Source organism: Schistocerca americana, chromosome 4 (assembly GCF_021461395.2).
Source record: "Schistocerca americana isolate TAMUIC-IGC-003095 chromosome 4, iqSchAmer2.1, whole genome shotgun sequence".
NCBI classification, from domain to species: domain Eukaryota; kingdom Metazoa; phylum Arthropoda; class Insecta; order Orthoptera; family Acrididae; genus Schistocerca; species Schistocerca americana.
Genome location: NC_060122.1, coordinates 338,115,368 through 338,134,980, shown reverse-complemented (window position 1 = coordinate 338,134,980; position 19,613 = coordinate 338,115,368). Strand labels below are relative to the sequence as shown.

At 48.1% G+C, this 19,613-nt stretch overlaps 1 protein-coding gene across 1 annotated transcript in view; it reads left to right on the top strand.

Annotated features, from left to right (window-relative positions):
- LOC124613456 (juvenile hormone acid O-methyltransferase-like) overlaps positions 1 to 19,613 on the top strand; it is a 126,277-nt gene that overhangs the window by 80,911 nt on the left and 25,753 nt on the right. The window contains exon 3 of the mRNA XM_047142160.1: positions 3,778 to 3,925. Within this exon, the coding sequence (XP_046998116.1) occupies positions 3,778 to 3,925 (148 nt within the window). The remainder of the gene's footprint in view (positions 1 to 3,777; positions 3,926 to 19,613) is intronic.

Here is a 19,613-nt window from a genome sequence, read left to right as displayed (position 1 = left end):
CGATTCCCAACGTTTCGTCTCCGACTCTGGGAGACATTTTCAAGGGGGTCCGTAGCTCGATGGAAGGTCCAACACACCCACTGGCTCCCTAGCGACCTGCTGTGTTTGACCAGCCTCCAGTCGCCCTAGTATTCTACCCCTCATAACGTCATCAATGTGTGTTCTTTGAGCCCTTTTCAACAGTCACCATTAACACGTATGAAAACGACTGCACAATAACTCGCTGCATCGTACTCGGACATGTACCAGCACACCTCTGCGTATGTCGACTGCTGCCAGCGCCACCGTGCGACGACTGCAGGTCAAATGCACCGCATGGTCATCCCAAGGCGATTTAAACCCGCAAACCGCCCACCAGAGCGTTGTTTAATCATGTCAGCATTATCCTTAATGGTGGCCAGACGTCAAAATATATAGCCTATTTACTCGAGCCAGAGTTACGGCCCCCACTCCAGCGATAAAAACAATTTCGGTATGTTAGCTGCATTTCTTACACAGTAATATATCCTCTAAAATGCACCGAACGTACACTAGCTGGCGACTACATTTCTCACTGCAAGCTTTCCTAAATATGCCTGTAGTTGTACTTTACTTCAAAGTATTACAATAACTATGGGCACTGGCGAAAAGAGAAGCAGTACATTACGAAGCTGTGCTGTCAGGAAAAATGGTTCAAACGGCTCTGAGCACTATGGGACTTAACATCTATGGTCATCAGTCCCCTAGAACTTAGAACTACCTAAACCTAACTAACCTAAGGACATCACACAACACCCAGTCAGACTAAAAGATGCGAAAAAAATCAGTGTTTTACACAATAGTTTCCTCAAAATCGAAAGCGCACAATGGCAAGGCAAAAAACATGCGAAACCTAAAGCAGTGGTCTCAAGAATGAGATTTTCGCTCTGCAGCGGAGCGTGCGCTGATACGAAACTTTGCGTAAAAACATTAAATCCACTGCTTTACAGACATTCGCAGAGTTACTGTCCAGAGATGTATGTAGCTTTGCTCCAGCTATAGGAATCATTTTTTTAGGCACATCGGATGAACCGAAATTTCCGTCGCCCTGTATCGTAAGAGTAAGAGATGCGCAGAGCGATCGGGACGCAGTATTGAGCCGAGCTACGCTGTAGACAAGTACCAGTGTAGTATCCTTGTCGTCAAAGTGAGAACCAGTTAACGTAGCTTCAACTTAGTTTCCATGTCCTCCGCCGATGCGGGATCCCTCTGCGTCGTATTGTGTGTCGGGTCAAGTTTCGTATCGCATATCGTATCTCCTCACTGCGAACTGAGCCCTACTCTTGCCCGAACTGCGCACCGTCCACCTTCCACTTCCGTATATGGCTACAGTCAAGACCTGCCCAAAAGATTACCCAACATTAAAACTGATTGATATTACACTTCAATAATTTGTTTTCAGAAACGCTTCCCTTGCACCCAGTCTATATCTAATATCCTCTCGTCTGGAAATTAATTATTTCACGGCCCAAATAGCAACTGTCGTCTATTGCTTGATTCCATTAACCTTCCTCCTTTGTTTTTGTTATACAGCTTGCAACGTCCAGAGTGGCTTGCTGAGCGAGGCGCGTTCAGTAAGTAACGCAACACATTCTTTCTTAATTACGTTGGTTTGACTCAGGATTTCAGTACACCATATTACTCATCTCTTAGCTACCAAACACTATTTTCCAACATAATCCCCACAAATGCGACGGCCTTGCGCCGCATTACTAGGCGGACCTGTAAGCTCGCATTGTACCACTCTACTGGTCAAGGTCGGAGCCTATGACAATATTGAGCAAATGTTATCACAATCAGCCTCGTAACTCGCAAGTAATTCCCCACGGTCTTTCATTGCTCTTTATGGTCTTCTCTTAGGCGGCCAGGAACCCAGCAGGGAGTACACCACTTGGAGTGCCTGAATTATTATTTTTAGAAAAAGAACTCTCTATTTTGTGTGGCTCTCTTTAGTGGTAATGTAAAGATTAATTTTGATAAGAAAAAATTAACTGGAGTGCCGTTAATCAAAAGAAGCAGTCAGTTAAAAAGTAAGTTCAAATTATCACGCAGCACAGATAGTTACCACTAAGAGGGAGGAAATTAATAATTAAAGATTTTGTCTACCCTGCTTCGATACCGCTGGAGTGGACTGACCGCGCACATTGTTGGCCGTATGCCTATTATAAATATCGCGCGTTATGTACAAAAGTGCTGCCGGAAACTATATTCACAGCTCGGTTCAACAGGTATCAGGGAAGCAGGAGTGGTTGCTCAAAGTTCGAAGGTCAGTGATCGGCAGCGGCCAGTAAACAATGTGTCGGCAGTCTTACCGTTCCCAGGCAAGGGTAATGTTACTGAAATGAAACACTGATAAAAAATAACAATTATGCATATGCTGACGATAATTTTACGTAGAATGATTTACACACCTTGAAAAGTCTTCAAAGTAAAGCTGCCTTTAGATAATGACTCGAGAGAGCGACCATCAAATGAGCGATCGACAAGAGCGGAGACATAAATACAGCGGGCCTCGGAGTCAGTGAGTTGGAGAGAGCCAGAAGACATCGCACTTGTTTATATACAAGTACACAATGGAAGGCACCTTTGCTACCATTTTTCCTCAGTCTCTTCCTGATCTGGAAGCCTCTGGCGTGGAAGAAATGTTAGACAGCGCTGAGCTCCTTTCTGGCACGGCTGATCACATAAAATTTGTTCTTGCCGCTTGGGCTGCGTCTGATGCATTATTTGCCGATTAAAAAGTACAATTCCTCTTTCTTGCTGGTTTTAACATCTCCCTACTCTAAAATTTAAGAAAACTTTTTTATAATTCTAATTACAAGACAACTTAGACAATCCATGGAATTAATATAAAAATATAGCTTTTCTTAATAGGTTTACATAATTTAGTTTCTGGGGCTTAAATTTATTTACACACCAAAAAATGTCATGTAATTGATTACAAAGACCTCGGTGCACAACTGAAAGTATCTGTTGGTAGTGCTGTCACCTCTGAGTCTCCACACGTTCCAACAATGCAGGAGTCACAGCTGTGTGCAGCCGGTCACCACGCGGGGAAAAAACCTAGGTTTACACGACCTAGGTGCAATGACAGACGCTTCGCCGAACGACTTGCCATGCTTTTGTTTACTCCCTGGTATCTATAGACACTCTGCAAGCGCCTAAGAGTATCTGCGACGCTCTGGTTTTCCGCCAGACGAAACTAAACGACGCCTGAATTCCGAACGCACTCTTACAGACGCCATTTTGATGGCTACTTAAACTGCCGCCACGTCTCGGAATTTTATGAAACTACAGGGGCTAAAGCGGGAATATTCCACGATGTCAACAAATTCTGCGTTTTTTCAACCGAAATTGGACGTCAGTAAACATGCGTTGCATCACTTACGGAACGCTACTCGTAGTTACCACTTCACAGCGAGGTTGGGAAGTGATGAGCATAGCGGTCTCGGTCAGCAGAACCGCGGTTTACATTGCCAAATTCAGTTTTTCTGTAGTTACGCCAAATCTATTAAGATGAATGCTAGGATACTTCCGTCTAAAAGAAAATGCCCGGTTACATTCCTACCCGTGTCCTGACCCAGATTGCGCCCAGTCCGTAATGACTTAGTCGACTAGACTCTAAATCCAGTCTCCCGTTGTTCATAGTTAAACCTACGGACTTACGTGTTTTCGTGTTGTTTTAAAGTGATGTTGCCAGTATACAAGAAGTGTTTCGAGAGTTCTCTGTGACTTAATGAGAAATTTGTCTTGTTACAGGATTATAGGCACTTCGTGACGCCGTATCAGTTGTTAGATGATCCTGCAGACGTACTGAGAGGTTTTCTGGAGGAAGCCGGGCTCCGGATCATAAATGTTGAGTGCAGAGAAGTCAACTTTACTTCTCAGAACGTAAGCGTCATAAGAGGTGAGTGAAGGACATAAGAAGCAACAAAGAGCAACATATTACTGTCGTGAACTCCCCACTGTATTTCAGTAAGAAATTTAGACAAACTTGACCTCCCACTTTATGAAAAGACTACATATTATCACAAAAATGTACGACAAACTGTTATCCATTTTAATCGTATGCTAACCTTTGACTAAACAGAACCTAGTTCAAATGGAACTGATTGGCGACTCCATGTTGTCTTGTGCACTACGACCAGATAACAGGTATACTTGAAAAAAGAGACAGCATTGGTCGTATATTTTTTACTATTGCAAAATCGATTTTCTGTCACTGAGTGACCATCTTCAGTGCTATATTGTATAACTTAAATTGGGATGCACTGTTGTCACTAAGCTTACGGCAATCACATAGACATAGCACTGAAGATGGTCAGTCAGTGACAGAAAATCGATTTTTCAATAGTAAAAAATATACTACCAATGCTGTCTCTTTTTTCAAATGGAACTGTAACTGGTCTGAATACAATTTGCCTTTATATTGAATGCGCAACTGGAGTAAGACAATTACATGCTTTCCCCCTGTGGGTCCGGGGTAAGAATAGGCCCTAGGTATTCCTGCCTGTCGTAAGAGGCGACTAAAAGGAGTCCCACCCCCTCAAGGGGGTCGTTAGCGCCTGCGTCCGGAGACGGACGGTTCCACGACCTCTATTTGCGGTCATTTTGCTTTTTCACTTCTCGTTTCTTCCTTCCTTTGGTTGGTTCCTTTCTTTGCTCTTCTCCACCTCACTGTCTTCCATACTCTTTCCCTTGCCTTCTTCTCCTTGCCTTCTCCTTCTCCTTGCCTTCTCATTGCCTTCTTCTCCTTGCCTTCTCCTTCTCCTTGCCTTCTCATTGCCTTCTTCTCCCTGCCTTCTCTGGTCTCCGCCTCGGCGTTTGAGACAGTCTGTCCTCTCTCTCCCCCCCCTCTCTCTTCTTTTTCCTCTTCTTCCTTCCTCCCTGTGCGTGCCTGAAGGCCGACCCACGCGTTCGAACGCGTAGCCGGTGACGGGGTAACGCGTAATTCCTCGCCCTGGGTAGACATGTAAGGCACGCACGTACCCCCTGGTAAAGGCCAGGCCCAGAGAGGGGTGATTGCCTGAGCTGATACCTTCTGACCATGCCGATTGGTCCCTCCGTCTGTTTCTCGGGAGGTGTGACCTGAGGTGTAAACATTCACCTAAGGCGGGAGTGCCCTCTGAGAGGGTCCCCACAAGGAAGGAGCGCGCCATCGGAGACGCTGGCAATCATGGGGGATTCCTCCGCAATGGATTTCACTCCATCTCTCTCACTTCTGCCCAAAAACGGAAACATGACCAGCCACCAGTGACGAAAGTACTACCGCCTGCCCCACAGTTCCTCGTCGTTTCTCGATCTGAGGACGGAAAGGAGTTTTCCTCTGTCAACCCTTTCGTTATCCAGAAGGGCGTAGATGCCATAGCCGGATCTGTCAAATCTTTTACCAGGTTGCGTAATGGTACCTTATTACTAGAAACTGAGAGCGCTTTTCAGGCACAAAAACTGCTTCGGGCCACACTCCTGTACACGTTCCCTGTCCGGGTGGAGGCTCACCGAACTTTAAATTCGTCTCGTGGTGTAGTCTATACTAGCTCCCTCGACGGATTGACTGACGAGGAGATTCAATCTTTCCTCGCTGAGCAGGGCATGATGGCTGTCCATAGGGTCATGAAAAAGGTCAACAATGACCTTGTACCGACCCGGACACTTTTCTTGACCTTCGATAGTGTTAAGCTGCCATCGCGCATCAAGGCGGGCTACGAGGTTATTTCTGTTCGCCCCTATGTCCCGACACCTACGCGCTGCTACCAGCGTCAGCGTTTCAATCACACTCGACAGTCTTGTTCCAATGCGGCTAAATGTGTCACTTGAGGCAGGGATGCCCATGAAGGTGACTGTCCACCTCCGTCTCCTCGTTGTGTGAACTGTCAGGGTGACCAGGCCGCATCCTCCCGCGACTGTCCTGTCTATAAGGAAGAACGCTGTATCCAAGAAATTCGGGTCAAAGAGAAAGTGTCCACCTCGGCTGCTCGCAAGCTATCGGCTAGTAGGAAGCCCACGCTGCTCCCAGCGGGGAAATACAGTACTGTTCTCGCCTCTCCTCGGACTACCAGGGAGGTGGCAACCCAGACATGCGATCTGACCTTCAGCACCACGGTCGTCCGTTCGGCCAGTGCTAAGATCGCGCGGTAGACGTCTCCTCTTCCTCCCATCACCCCACAGACACCAGCCCCTTCATCAACTTCTACTAAGACGAAGACCCAGAAGTCTGATGCACGGGCCTTCAAGAAGGAACCGTCCCGTGCAAACTTCCTACGTACCTCGACCTCCCAGCCTTCGACCGGTACTTCCACCAAACGTCCTTCCAAGAAGGCTCATAGGAAGCACAGTTCTCCTTCTCCGCCACGGCGCATTTCTTCTCCTGCGCCACCCAGCGGTTGCCGCCCCAGGCAGTCATCCGTTTCGCCTGGCCGCACCGCTGGTAGCCGAACATCTGGCCGTTCACCGGCGGAGGAAGCTCCCACTCCCGGCCATCTTCCCAAGATGGCCGATGAACCTATAGACCCAATGGACGATGACTGTCCGCCTACTGATAGCGGCGGCAGTGCTCGCTCGAAGCCAGGCCCTCAGTGGCCTTCGAGGTGGCCCCTTCTTTCATCTTCCTTTTCTTCTTACAATGGCACTTACTCACTGGAATATTCGCAGCATTCGCTCCAACCGAGAGGACTTGAAGTTGCTGCTCCGCTTGCACCGTCCGCTCGTCGTAGCCCTCCAGGAAACGAAGCTACGCCCATGCGATCAAATTGCCTTGGCACACTACACCTCTGTGCGTGTTGACCTATCCCCTGTGGTAGGTATCCCAGCTCATGGAGGGGTTATGTTGCTGGTCCGGGATGATATTTACTACGATCCCATCACGTTGCACACCGGCCTGCAGGCAGTTGCCATCCGCATTACTCTCCCCACTTTTACATTTTCCATTTGTACCGTTTGCACTCCATCGTCTGCCGTTAATAGGGCAGACATGATTCAAATTATTGCTCAGCTACCTGCACCATTTGTGTTAACTGGCGACTTCAATGCCCACCATCCCCTTTAGGGCTCTCTAGCATCCTGCCCGAGGGACTCCCTGTTAGCAGACCTTTTCAACCAGCTCAATCTTGTCTGCCTCAATACTGGCGCCCCTACTTTCCCTTTGGACACATGTAACACCTATTCCCATTTAGACCTCTCTATATGTACTCACCAACTTGCACGCCGGTTCGAGTGGTATGCACTTTCTGATACATATTCGAGCGACCACTTCCCGTGTGTTATCCATCTCCTGCAGCATACCCCCTCCCCGTGCTCATCTAGTTGGACCATCTCCAAAGCAGACTGGGGGCTCTTCTCTTCCAGGGCGACTTTTCAGGATCAAACCTTCACAAGCTGCGATCGTCAGGTCGCACACCTCACGGAAGTCATTCTCGCTGCTGCTGAATATTCCATCCCTCACCCTACTTCTTCTCCACGTCGCGTACCAGTCCCCTGGTGGACCGCAGCATGTAGAGACGCTTTACGTGCTCGTCGACGTGCTTTACGCACCTTTAAACGCCACCCTACAGTGGCGAATTGTATCAATTATAAACGATTACGTGCACAGTGTCGTCGTATTATTAAAGAAAGCAAGAAAGCGAGCTGGGCTGCTTTCACAATCACCTTCAACAGTTTTACTCCTTCTTCTGTTGTCTGGGGTAGCCTGCGCCGGCTATCTGGCACTAAGGTCCACTCACCAGTTTCTGGCTTGACGGTCGCGAATGACGTCCTTGTGGCCCCTGAGGATGTCTCCAATGCCTTCGGCCACTTTTTCGCCGAGGTTTCGAGCTCCGCTCATTACCACCCTGCCTTCCTCCCCCGCAAACAGGCAGAGGAGGCTAGGCCACCTAACTTCCGCTCCTCGAATCGTGAAAGTTATAATGCCCCATTCACCATGCGGGAACTCGAAAACGCACTTGACCGATCATGGTCCTCCGCTCCAGGGCCTGATTCTATTCATATTCAGATGCTGAAGAACCTTTCTCCTGCGGGTAAAGGTTTTCTTCTTCGTACTTATAATCGCATCTTGATTGAGGGACATGTTCCCGCATGCTGGCGCGAGTCTATTGTTGTCCTGATTCCTAAGCCGGGGAAGGACAAGCACTTGCCTTCCAGTTATCGACCCATCTCGCTTACCAGCTGTCTGTACAGTGATGGAGCGAATGGTTAACTCTCGATTGGTTTGGCTGCTCGAGTCTCGACGCCTACTTACCAATGTACAATGTGGATTTCGTAGGCGCCGCTCTGCTGTTGACCATCTGGTTACCTTGTCGACCTTCATTATGAATAACTTCTTGCGGAAGCGCCCGACCGCTGCTGTGTTCTTTGATTTGGAGAAGGCTTACGACACCTGTTGGAGGGCGGGCATTCTCCGCACCATGCATCCACGGGGCCTTCGCGGTCGCCTCCCTCTTTTTATTCGTTCCTTTTTAATGGATCGACAGTTCAGGGTACGTGTGGGTTCTGTCCTGTCAGACACCTTTCGCCAGGAGAATGGGGTGCCACAGGGCTCAGTTTTGAGCGTCGCTCTCTTTGCCATAGCGATCAATCCAATAATGGATTGCCTCCCAGCTGATGTATCAGGCTCCCCTTTCGTGGACGATTTTACCATCTATTGCAGCGCGCAGTGTACACGTGTCCTGGAGCGCTGTCTTCAGCGTTCTCTTGACCGTCTTTACTCCTGGAGTGTCGCCAATGGCTTCCGTTTTTCTGCCGAGAAGACGGTCTGTATTAACTTCTGGCGCTACAAAGACTTTCTCCCACCATCCTTACGACTCGGTCCCGTTGCTCTCCCAATCTTGGAGACAACAAAATTTTTAGGTCTTACGTTTGACAGGAAACTTAGCTGGTCTCCACATGTCATATTTGGCTGCCCGTTGTACCCGTTCTTTAAATGTCCTCCGTGTTCTCAGTGGTCTGTCGTGGGGAGCGGATCGAACCGTCCTGCTTCGTCTATATCGGTCGATCGTCCGCTCCAAGCTGGATTATGGGAGCTTCGTATACTCCACTGCACGGCCATCCATCTTACGCCGCCTCAACTCCATACAACATCGAGGTTTACGACTTGCAATCGGAGCGTTTTATACTAGTCTCGTAGAGAGTCTTCATGCTGACGCTGGCGAATTGCCACTCACCTACCGGCGCGATATACTGCTTTGTCGGTATGCCTGTCGGCTACTGTCAATGCCCGACCACCCGTCTTATCGTTCCTTTTTTGAAGACTCTCTCGACCGTCAATACGGGTTGTATGTCTCTGCCCTGCTACCCCCTGGAGTTCGCTTTCGTCGCCTCCTTCAACACCTTAATTTTTCACTCCCTGCAACCTTTCAAGTGGGCGAGAGCCACACACCACCTTGGCGCCAGGCTCAGGTCCGCGTTCACCTTGACCTCAGCTCGCGCCCAAAAGAGGTTACCCCCGGTTCGGTCTACCACTCCCGTTTTGTTGAACTTCGTTCGAAGTTCATCAATATGACCTTCATTTATACAGATGGCTCAAAGACCAATGACGGGTTCGGGTGTTCTTTTATTGTCGGCGCACTAAGTTTCAAATACTGGCTCCGTGGCCATTGTTCGGTCTTCACAGCTGAGCTCTTTGCCCTCAACCACGCTGTTCTTTACATCTGCCGCCACCAACATTCTGCTTATGTCATCTGCTCCTATTCCCTGAGCGCCATCCAGAGCCTGTTATCCGTATCTGGTTCACCCTTTCGTGCACTGGATCCAACGCTCTCTTCAGCAGCTGGTGGACGTCGGTTCTCCGGTTAGCTTTATGTGGGTCCCTGGCCATGTTGGTATCCCTGGGAAAGAAGCTGCAGATGCCGCGGCCAAGGCTGCGGTCCTCCAGCCTGACAGCTTCTTGTTGTGTCCCTTCGTCGGATTGTAGCAGGGTAATTTGTCTGCGCATTTTAGCGCTGTGGCATGCCGATTGGGCTGCACTTGCAGACAACAAGCTTCGGGCCTTGAAACCTCTTCCCGCGGCTTGGACGTCCTCCTCCCGCCCTTCTCGGCGGGAGGAGGTCGTTTTGGCCCGGTTACGCATTGGACACTGCCGGTTCAGCCATCGCCATCTGCTGACTGCTGCGCCGGCGCCTTTCTGCCCATGTGGGCAATTGCTGACGGTCCGCCACATTTTAATGTCCTGTCCGGATTTTAACACACTGCGTCTAGATCTTAACTTGCCATGTACTCTAGATGCCATTTTAGCGGATGACCCACGAGCAGCTGCTCGCGTTCTTCGTTTTATCAATTTGACAAACCTCTCTAAGGACATTTGATGATGCTGTTTTTTTAATCCTATGCCTGTCAGTCTGTCTTTTATCGTGTTTTCCCTTTTAGTTGTTGTTTTAAACTTGTGCCTCGCGGTGCATTCTTAACGTAGTCAGGGCGCTAATGACCATTGAAGTTGTGCGCCCTAAAACCACAAAAAAAAAATTACATGCTTGAATCAAGATTTCCACGTACCTCACGTCTTGACATCAATTTTGAGGATTTCTCGAAAGCACAACAAGCAGGCAGCAGCAAAGCTAGAATTGTGATTGTAAATAAAATTTCCAAACACTATTCAAACTGTTGCACACCACATGGTGCAATGTAGTAACATGTAATGATAAACCTTCTTCAACCATTAGGTTGTGGAGAGTAACTATTCCTATAAAATGATAGTCCAAGACCACGATTTTAGAATGAAGTGTATATTCAAAAAGAAAAGAGTAAAATTTCACATGATCTTCACACACATTGGTCTACATACACATAATTACTCTGCAATTGACATTTAAGTGCTTGGCAGAGGGTTCATCGAACCACAATCATTCTCTCTCTCTCTCTCTCTCTCTCTCTCTCTCTCTCTCTCTCTCTCTCTCTCTCTCTCTCTCTCTCTCTCTCTCTCCCTCCCTCTCTCCCTCTCCCATTCCACTCCCGAACAGCGCGCGGGGAAAACGAACACTTAAACCTTTCTGTTCGAGCTCTGATTTCTCTTACTTTATTTTGATGACCATTCCTACTTATGTAGGTCGGGCTCAACAAAATATTTTCGCATTCGGAAGAGAAAGTTGGTGACTGAAATTTCGTAAATAGATCTCGCAGCGACGAAAAACGTTTTTGCTTTAATGACTCCCATCCCAACTCACGTATCATATCTGCCACACTCTCCCCTATTACGTGATAATACAAAACGAGCTTCTTTTTTGTTGCACCCTTTCGATGTCCTCCGTCAATCCCACGTGGTAATTGTCCCACACTGCGCAGCAATATTCTAACAGAGGACGAACGAGTGTAGTGTAAGCAGTCTCTTTAGTGGACTTGTTGCATCTTCTAAGTGTCCTGCCAATGAAACGCAGCCTTTGGCTCGCCTTCCTCACAATCTTATCTATGTGGTCTTTCCAACTGAAGTTGTTCGCAATTTTTACTCCCAGGTACTTAGTTGAATTGACAGCCTTGAGAATTGCACTATTTATCGAGTAATCGAATTCCAACGCATTTCTTTTGGAACCCATGTGGATCACCTCACACTTTTCGTTATTTAGCGTCAACTGCCACCTGCCACACCATACAGCAATCTTTTCTAAATCGCTTTGCAACTGATACTGGTCTTTTGATGACCTTACTAGACGGTAAATTACAGCATCATCTGCGAACAACCTAAGAGAACTGCTCAGATTGTCACCCAGGTCATTTGTATAGATAAGGGACAGCAGAGGTCCTAGGACGCTTCCCTGGGGAACACCTGATATCACTTCAGTTTTACTCGATTTGCCGTCTATTACTACGAACTGCGACCTTCCTGACAGGAAATCACGAATCCAGTCGCACAACTGAGACGATACCCCATAGTCCCGCAGCTTGATTAGAAGTCGCTTGTGAGGAACGGTGTCAAAAGCTTTCCGTAAATCTAGAAATACGGAATCAATTTGAGATCCCCTGTCGATAGCGGCCATTACTTCGTGCGAATAGAGCTAGCTGCGTTGCATAAGAACGATGTTTCCTGAAACCATGCTGATTACGTATCAATAGATCGTTCCCTTCGAGGTGATTCATAATGTTTGAATACAGTATATGCTCCAAAACCCTACTGCAAACCGATGTCAATGATATAGGTCTGTAGTTACATGGATTATTCCTACTACCCTTCTTAAACACTGGTGCGACCTGCCCAATTTTCCAATCTGTAGGTACACATCAGTGAGCGAGCGGTTGTATATGGTTGCTAAGTAGGGAACAGTACTATGCTTAACAAACTGAAAAATAATTTGAAAAGTATTCAGTGTTATATAAGACATTTATTTAAAAGAAACAGCTTAATTTGTTAATATCTGTGACTAAGGGAAGTGAGGTGGTCTCAGCTCCGAGCAAGTTAACTCGCCGACGATGATTATTCTAACGAATTACGTGCAAAGTACAGCAGTACTCACTCAAACTTCTCTTAAAAGTAACATTTGGAATGTCTCTTTTTGCCTTCCAGTATATACATCCCATTCGTATTTTCTTTCCTTCACAATAAACCTTCCTTCATCTGATAATCTCAAATCATTCCCTTCCCCCTCCCCCCCCCCTTTCCAATTGGCTCGCCACTCTTTGGAAGGTTTGTGCTTGGCTACTACAGGACCCCAGCCTTTGCAGCACTTTTTCACTTCTGTGCTGCATGTCTATCCTCTAGCTATTCTTTTTCCCCGCCTTTGGGGAACATGTCTGGGGTATTGGTGGGAATGTTCTGCATTCTGTCGCTGACCTGCAAACAGTCTCAACTTCCTTTTTGGCTGTTTCCCCTGTCTTTGTTTCCCCTGTCTTTGTTTCCCCTGTCTTTGTTTCCCCTGTCTTTGTTTCCCCTGTCTTTGTTTCCCCTGTCTTTGTTTCCCCTGTCTTTGTTTCCCCTGTCTTTGTTTCCCCTGTCTTTGTTTCCCCTGTCTTTGTTTCCCCTGTCTTTGTTTCCCCTGTCTTTGTTTCCCCTGTCTTTGTTTCCCCTGTCTTTGTTTCCCCTGTCTTTGTTTCCCCTGTCTTTGTTTCCCCTGCCTTTGTTTCCCCTGCCTTTGTTTCCCCTGCCTTTGTTTCCCCTGCCTTTGTTTCCCCCGCCTCCTCTCGTTCCTCCACTTCAGCATTTGAGAATCCTCCTTCTTTCTCCCTGTGTGCTCCTGAAGGCCGGCCCACGCGTCTGACGTGTAAAAGGTGAATGGGTAACGCGTAATTCCCAGCCCCTGGTCGATGGGTAGGGGTTGGACGTACCCCATAGTACAGGCCAGGACCAGGGAGGGGTGATTGCCTGAGCTGTAAAGTTCCCAGATAGCCCATTGGTCCCTCCATCAGATGTTCAGGAGGTCTGATCTGAGGTGTGAACAATCACAAATGGTTGGTGAGCCACCTTGTGAAGGGGCCCCCAGTTGGATGGAGTGGGCCATCAGAGATGCTCGCAGTGATTGCGGATTTCCTCGCAATGAGGAACCAACAGTTTTTCTCCATCGACGTCGCCGAAATGTAAACGTAATGAGGCCATCGATTGGAAGACCCTTCCTGCTGCGCCAGTTCCTTGTGTCATGTACTGAAGACAGTCACACCTTCACCACAGTAAATCCGTTTATTATTCAGAAAGGTGTTGATGACTCTGCTGGCCTTGTGAAATCCTGCTCTCGTTTACGGAATGGCACTTTGCTTTTGGAGACGGATTCTGATTCTCAAGCACAACAACTCCTTGCTGGCTCGCTTCTCCACAGTTACCCTGTTCATAACGAGGCACGTAGAACTTTGATTCTTCCCGTGGTCTAATTTACACCAGGCTGGGTAGACTCCTCCTTACTGCCCACCTGCACTCTTTCCCTCACCATTGATAGGGTGGTGCTGCTGTCAAAGATGAAAGCAGGTCACGAAACAATCAGTCAGGTCGTACATTCTGAATCCGATGCACTACTACCAGTGTCATGGGTTCAATCACGCTAGAACGTCTAGTTGACACCCAGATAAATGCATAATCTGTGACAGGGATGTACACGAGGGCAAATGTCCGCCTGCTTCTCCCCACTGTATCAACTGCAATGACGGCCACGCCGCCTCCTCCCAGGATTGTCCCCTGTATCTAGATGAGCAGGCTGTTGGAGGGATTTGGGTAAAGGAGATAGGGCCTTACCTAGTAATTCGCAAGTTACTGGCTAGTCGCAAACAGTGTTCTCCCATCTGGCACAGTTCAGTTCTTATTAACCCTTGCTCGACGGAGAACATTGCTATGCAGACATGCGACCTCAAATTAGGCTCTGAGGTTGTGAAGTCGCCCAGTGTCAATGTTGCATCGCTATCTCCCCCCCCCCCCCCCCCCCAAATCCCACTGTGCAACAAACTGTCAAACTCTCACCTAAAGGAGCGAAGCTACCCACTACACATCTGGCAGACGACAGGAAAGGGCAGTAGTAGTACTACAGAGAAGACTTCCTTGGTCCCTCCAGCCAAACACCTGTCTTCTCTAACCAGAAAGGCTCGAAGTAGTCTGCTAAAGACAAATGGTCTTCTCCTTCAACTCGAAGATATTGCTAGACGGTGTCGCCACGTGGTCACTTAGCCTGGTCGGCCTCTGTCTCGCCAGTCACACTACCAACCGTTTTTCAGCGTTGGCTTCCACCGACCAACTGCACAAGCACGCCGATGCTTCTGTGGACCCTATGGAGGAGGATTCTCCTGCTCCTGTGCTATTTAGTAGCGACACTTCTCTGGCTGTCCCTTGGCGGCCAGAGTTGATACTCCATCTCTTCCTCCTCATGACTGTCCTCCAATGGAACGTTCGCAGCTTTCGGTCCCAAAATTAGGATTTAAGGCTGCTTCTAGCACCGCAGTGTCCCCTTGTATTCTGCCTTCAGGAAACGAAATTGCGCCCTCAAGACTGCTTTGAGCTTCCACATTCTCATCTATTCGTCCCCCCAGGGGGCTCAGTCCTTTAGAGTACGTGCATGCCAAGCATGCAGCCCCTGCATTTCCTTTCCCTTCTCCTCCTTTTCTGCCCTCTCCTCTACCTCTCTTGGTGTCCTTGCTTACATTGGCTTTGCGATTTGGTTTCGTTAATTACTTGATCCTATAGGCATTTTCTGTGGTTTGAACTCCATTACTAAATTTCTATTCCATAATGTGAGCCATTTGGGGAAAAGCACCTTACCTAGTGTCTCCAGCGTATGCCCTCATAGCTCCTTCCATCTTTCCCTCCATGTCGTTGTCTGATGTTAGGGTACATAGCTAGTGCGGTAGCCAGCCCTTGTGGCGGGAACACTATTGAAATGCCTCGTATAGCAGGCCAGAGCTGGTTAGGTTGTGGAAAGGGCCAAAATAGATAGCTGTCAGTTGCACTCAACATACAAACTTCATTTGACCACACATCATAATATACAAGAATGCAAAACACTATAAACATTAATCGACCTCCTTTAACTTCAGATCGGCTGAAGGCCACGCTCAAATTTGCCGGATGCAAGGCCTAAGCAAAAAATATAAAAGTTTCTTCTGGTGGTTTGACGCAAAATATTTTCTAAATCTCTAATCTAAACAGGTTGAAGGCCTTAGCACTTAAACGGAACTCGGCTGGATGCGGCATGTTAAGCAATAAGAAGTGTTCCAATCAAATGGCAGAAGGCCTTATCTTAAAACATTTCAAGCAAATTCTGCTGAAGGCCCCTTAGCAAAGCATCACAATCTTCGGAACATCAGTTTAAGAGGTATTAAACTCGGCTGAAGGCCACACAGTAACCAAAATACTGAACACAAACGGGGAAATTACTATGTAACAGACACGGAACGGCGCTCAAAAGTTTCTAAGGGTCCGCCTGAAATAGTAACACTAACGCCGGTTTAGGCAAGGCAAGCATCCTGACTATTCTTGTTATCGGAAGGCAACCCAACTGACAACCAACCAACCAACCAACTAACTACCTACCTGGTTTTGGTCACCAGACCAACGGCTCTACAACCAAAGTGCAAGCGAGGTGAAGAGACCAGTAACACTAGTCTTCAAATATTGGTGTGGTAATAAGCCAAGGCACAATAACTACTGACATCCATGAACATCGCAACGGCTGTGGAACTAGACGCCGTGGCAGATAGCATCAACACGGTAAGAAAACACACACTTGTTGCTTTGTCGCAAGTGACCAACTGGCTACTGCAGTACGCAGACAGCATTTAAAGCACTGCTCAGTCGAAGTGACACAGGGTACATAGTGTTCCAAGAAACACTGCCACAAGAAACTCGAACACTCGTAAAACGATTCACTAGCAACTAGAACAAATCACTGGCGGACGCACACACAACCGAGAGATGGTCGGTGACGCAACACATGTCGTCTGACCAGACAAACGACAAACGACCAACGACCAACCAAGGTCATTGCCACTCAAACCATGTGTGTCAGCAACGGTCTGGCGAGTCTTGACTATCCAGAGCTCACTGGAGCTCCAACCCGATGTCCATCTGGAACTGGGAGACAAAGTGGTCCAGACACACTGGCTCAGACCCAGTCATGCAAAGGTAATACTTGCCCAGTGGCCACGACTTCTGTGCACAAGAAGGAACCGAGCCACTTCCAGCAAGATGACAGTGATGAGGCTCCAAAATGGTCAAAAGACCTCACACACATCGCCCAAAGAGGCGACCAACTGAAAGACTGACAAACGGTCGATCCCGCTGCCATCTCCGTCTGTGTAGCGAGTACTGGCTGTCCACGCCTCCGTCCCCGACTGGTGTTACATCCTGACTGCACTTTCGCTACGTTACAACTCCATGACTGCCAGGTCTGATATCTCCACGACACACCACGACTGGGAAGTAACAGCCATCCAGTAAAGATAATATGGCAGGGAAATTATCGATATGCGCTGCTGCTTCCACTCATGGGGTAGGCAAGACAATAATTCAGTGACACCAGTAATTCAAATTTAAAATGACAAGACTGCCATATGGTAAAACAAGGTGTTAAATAAGGATGGCCCAAACATGAGCCACACACGGCTTATCTATGTACCCTTTTGGTTGAGCCCCCTGAAAACATAGGGATCACACTTCATACCTGATCTGTGACCACCTCATGTAAGCCTAGGAGTGGTTGCTTGTCAGCCTGGCGATCGGAACTCCCGGCAATGGCCGCCGTGCCAGACAGCCCTTGTTGTGGCTGGGTGGCGCCCGTGGAGAGAGCCTCTGATGGGAGTACGAAACCTTTCCCCCACTATCTGATTTGCACCAGGACTGATGGGGATACTTTCACCAATACCAAACCTTTATTTTTTGTGGAACACATTGAAGACAAGTTTGATGAAGTGGACTTTCTGAGTAAGATATGGTCAGGTTCGTTGTTGAACAAAACTGCTTAGTGTCCATTACCCCCCCCCCCCCCAGTCTTTGAATATGGTTCAAGGTGTAATTTTAACAAGGACCTCATCCTTCAGACTGATCAGGAACTTCAGGTCAATGTAGGACAGGGTGTTAACTTTGTTTGAAGTGTTCATAAGGGCCCGAAGGACAATTGAATTGATACTTATGCCTTTATCCTGACCTTGGGAAGGGATACCCTCCCTGAGAAGATAAAGATTATGGTTTACAGATTTGATGTGAAGCCGCACATCTCACCACCTATGAGATGTTTTAAGTGTTTGTGTTTTGGACATGTCTTCCCACTGTTAAGACACCTCTTTGGTGACTGGACGTCCACTCCATGAGGGGAGTTCCTGTGTTCCCCCTCCTGTGTGTTAACTGTCATGGAAATCATTCTCAATGTTCACTGGATTGCCCAGCCTAAAAGAAGGAAAAGAAGATAACCTACACTGAGGCTCATTAGAAGTATGCACATCTTCGTCCTGTATCAATGATGATGTCTAGCTATGCTTTAGTTACATCTTGACCCTTCCTCCCCATTCCTTACCCCCAATTCTGAACCCCACTCCTTCCCCCCCCCCCCCCCTGCGGTTCCCACACCCTCCCCTCTGGGCGCTGCTCTCCCTCCCCAGCTGGAGAAGTGTCCCCTTCTTCAGCGTCTGCCAGTCAGACATACCTCTTGGGGACCCTCCCCCCTTCTTCCTGGCACCCTCCAGGCCAAAGGTCTGCTACCACACGACCACCACGAGAACCATTGTCTGTGGGCCCCCAGGTCGCCTGCTCTCTTTCTGATAGATATAGCTGCCACTGGCTCCCTTTTGCAAGAGAGCCCCCTTCAATCTCAAACAGAAAAGAACAACAAACATATTTCCCAGAACAAGGAGCCTCTGGTGTCGCCAGAGGTCCTGTTCCCACCTTCGCAACCTGACTCTGACCTGCTGTTCGTTGATGTCGTAGCCACTCCTTGTAGGTGACGGATGGTGACCTGGCAGCAGGACTGGCTTTAGCCTGTTAAACCCCCCATTTGATTCACCATTCTGTGGTTATCAAACAGAATTGTAATGGATGTTGCTGTCACCTTCTGGAGTTGAAATCCCTCATTTCATTTTAATCTGCAGCTTGTGAGATTCTACAGGAATCTCATTTTACTGATCACTCACGAACCCTCCGTGGTTTCCATGCTTTCTGTCGAAATCTGGTTGGCCCCCTGTGGGCCGTTGGTGGCGTTTGTACATTGGTCCGTATGGATGTTGTTAGCATGTGGATTCCTCCTCAAACTACATTGGAAGTGGTTGCTGTTAGGGTCCACCTGGACTCTAGGGTCACGGTTTGCGATTTTTATCTTCCCCCTGACAGGACTCTTACACCTGCTGCCTTAACTGCCTTTCTTCGGCAACTTCCTCCTCCCTTCCTCCTCCTCAGGGATTTTATTGCTAATAATCCCTTGGAGGGCAGTGCATTTCCATCTAGTTGGGATCTTCTCATAGACGAGTTTCCTGCAGACCACGATTTGTGCCTTCTTAATGATTGCTCCCCTACCCAGTTCAGTGCAGGTCATGGTACCTTTTCTGCCATTTATCTTTCCCTTTCTTCTCCCTCCCTCATCCCTTCATTACATTGGTCGCTACTTGACGGCCTTTGCGATAGTGACAATTTCCCATTGATTTTCTCGCTATCTTTCAGCTCCCCAATGGATAGATCACCTTGGTCTTTCCAATGCGCCGATTGGTCTCTCTACGCTGCACAGGTCGTCTTTCCCCCTCTTTGTCAGGTTGTATTGATGTCCTACGTAACGTGTCTGATACAGTTGTTCGTGCTGCTAGCCTTGCTATCCCACGCTCATCTGGACCATTTCGCTGCCAGCAAGACTCCAGTCATAGCCAATTACTTAAACATCTCAGTGCTCCACAATGGCAACATCTTCTCCAGGTGTATAACTGTATTAGGCTCCACGGTGACTTCCCTTATAGATGGAGGGATAGCATTGTGGTTCCTGTCCTTAAGCCTGGTAAGAACCGCGCTATTTGTCGAAAGCTGTCAGCCAATTAGGTTGACAAACGTTGTTTGCAAGATACCTGAATGGATGGTAGCCTGTCGGCTCATGCTGGGTCATCGAATCTCGGGAGATATCGTCCCCTTACCAGTGTGGCTTCCGAGAGGGATGGTCTCCGATCATTTACGTTGCTTGGAATCTGCAGTTCGGCAGGCTTTCTCCCAGCGCTGGATTTGTGGTTGCAGTATTTTT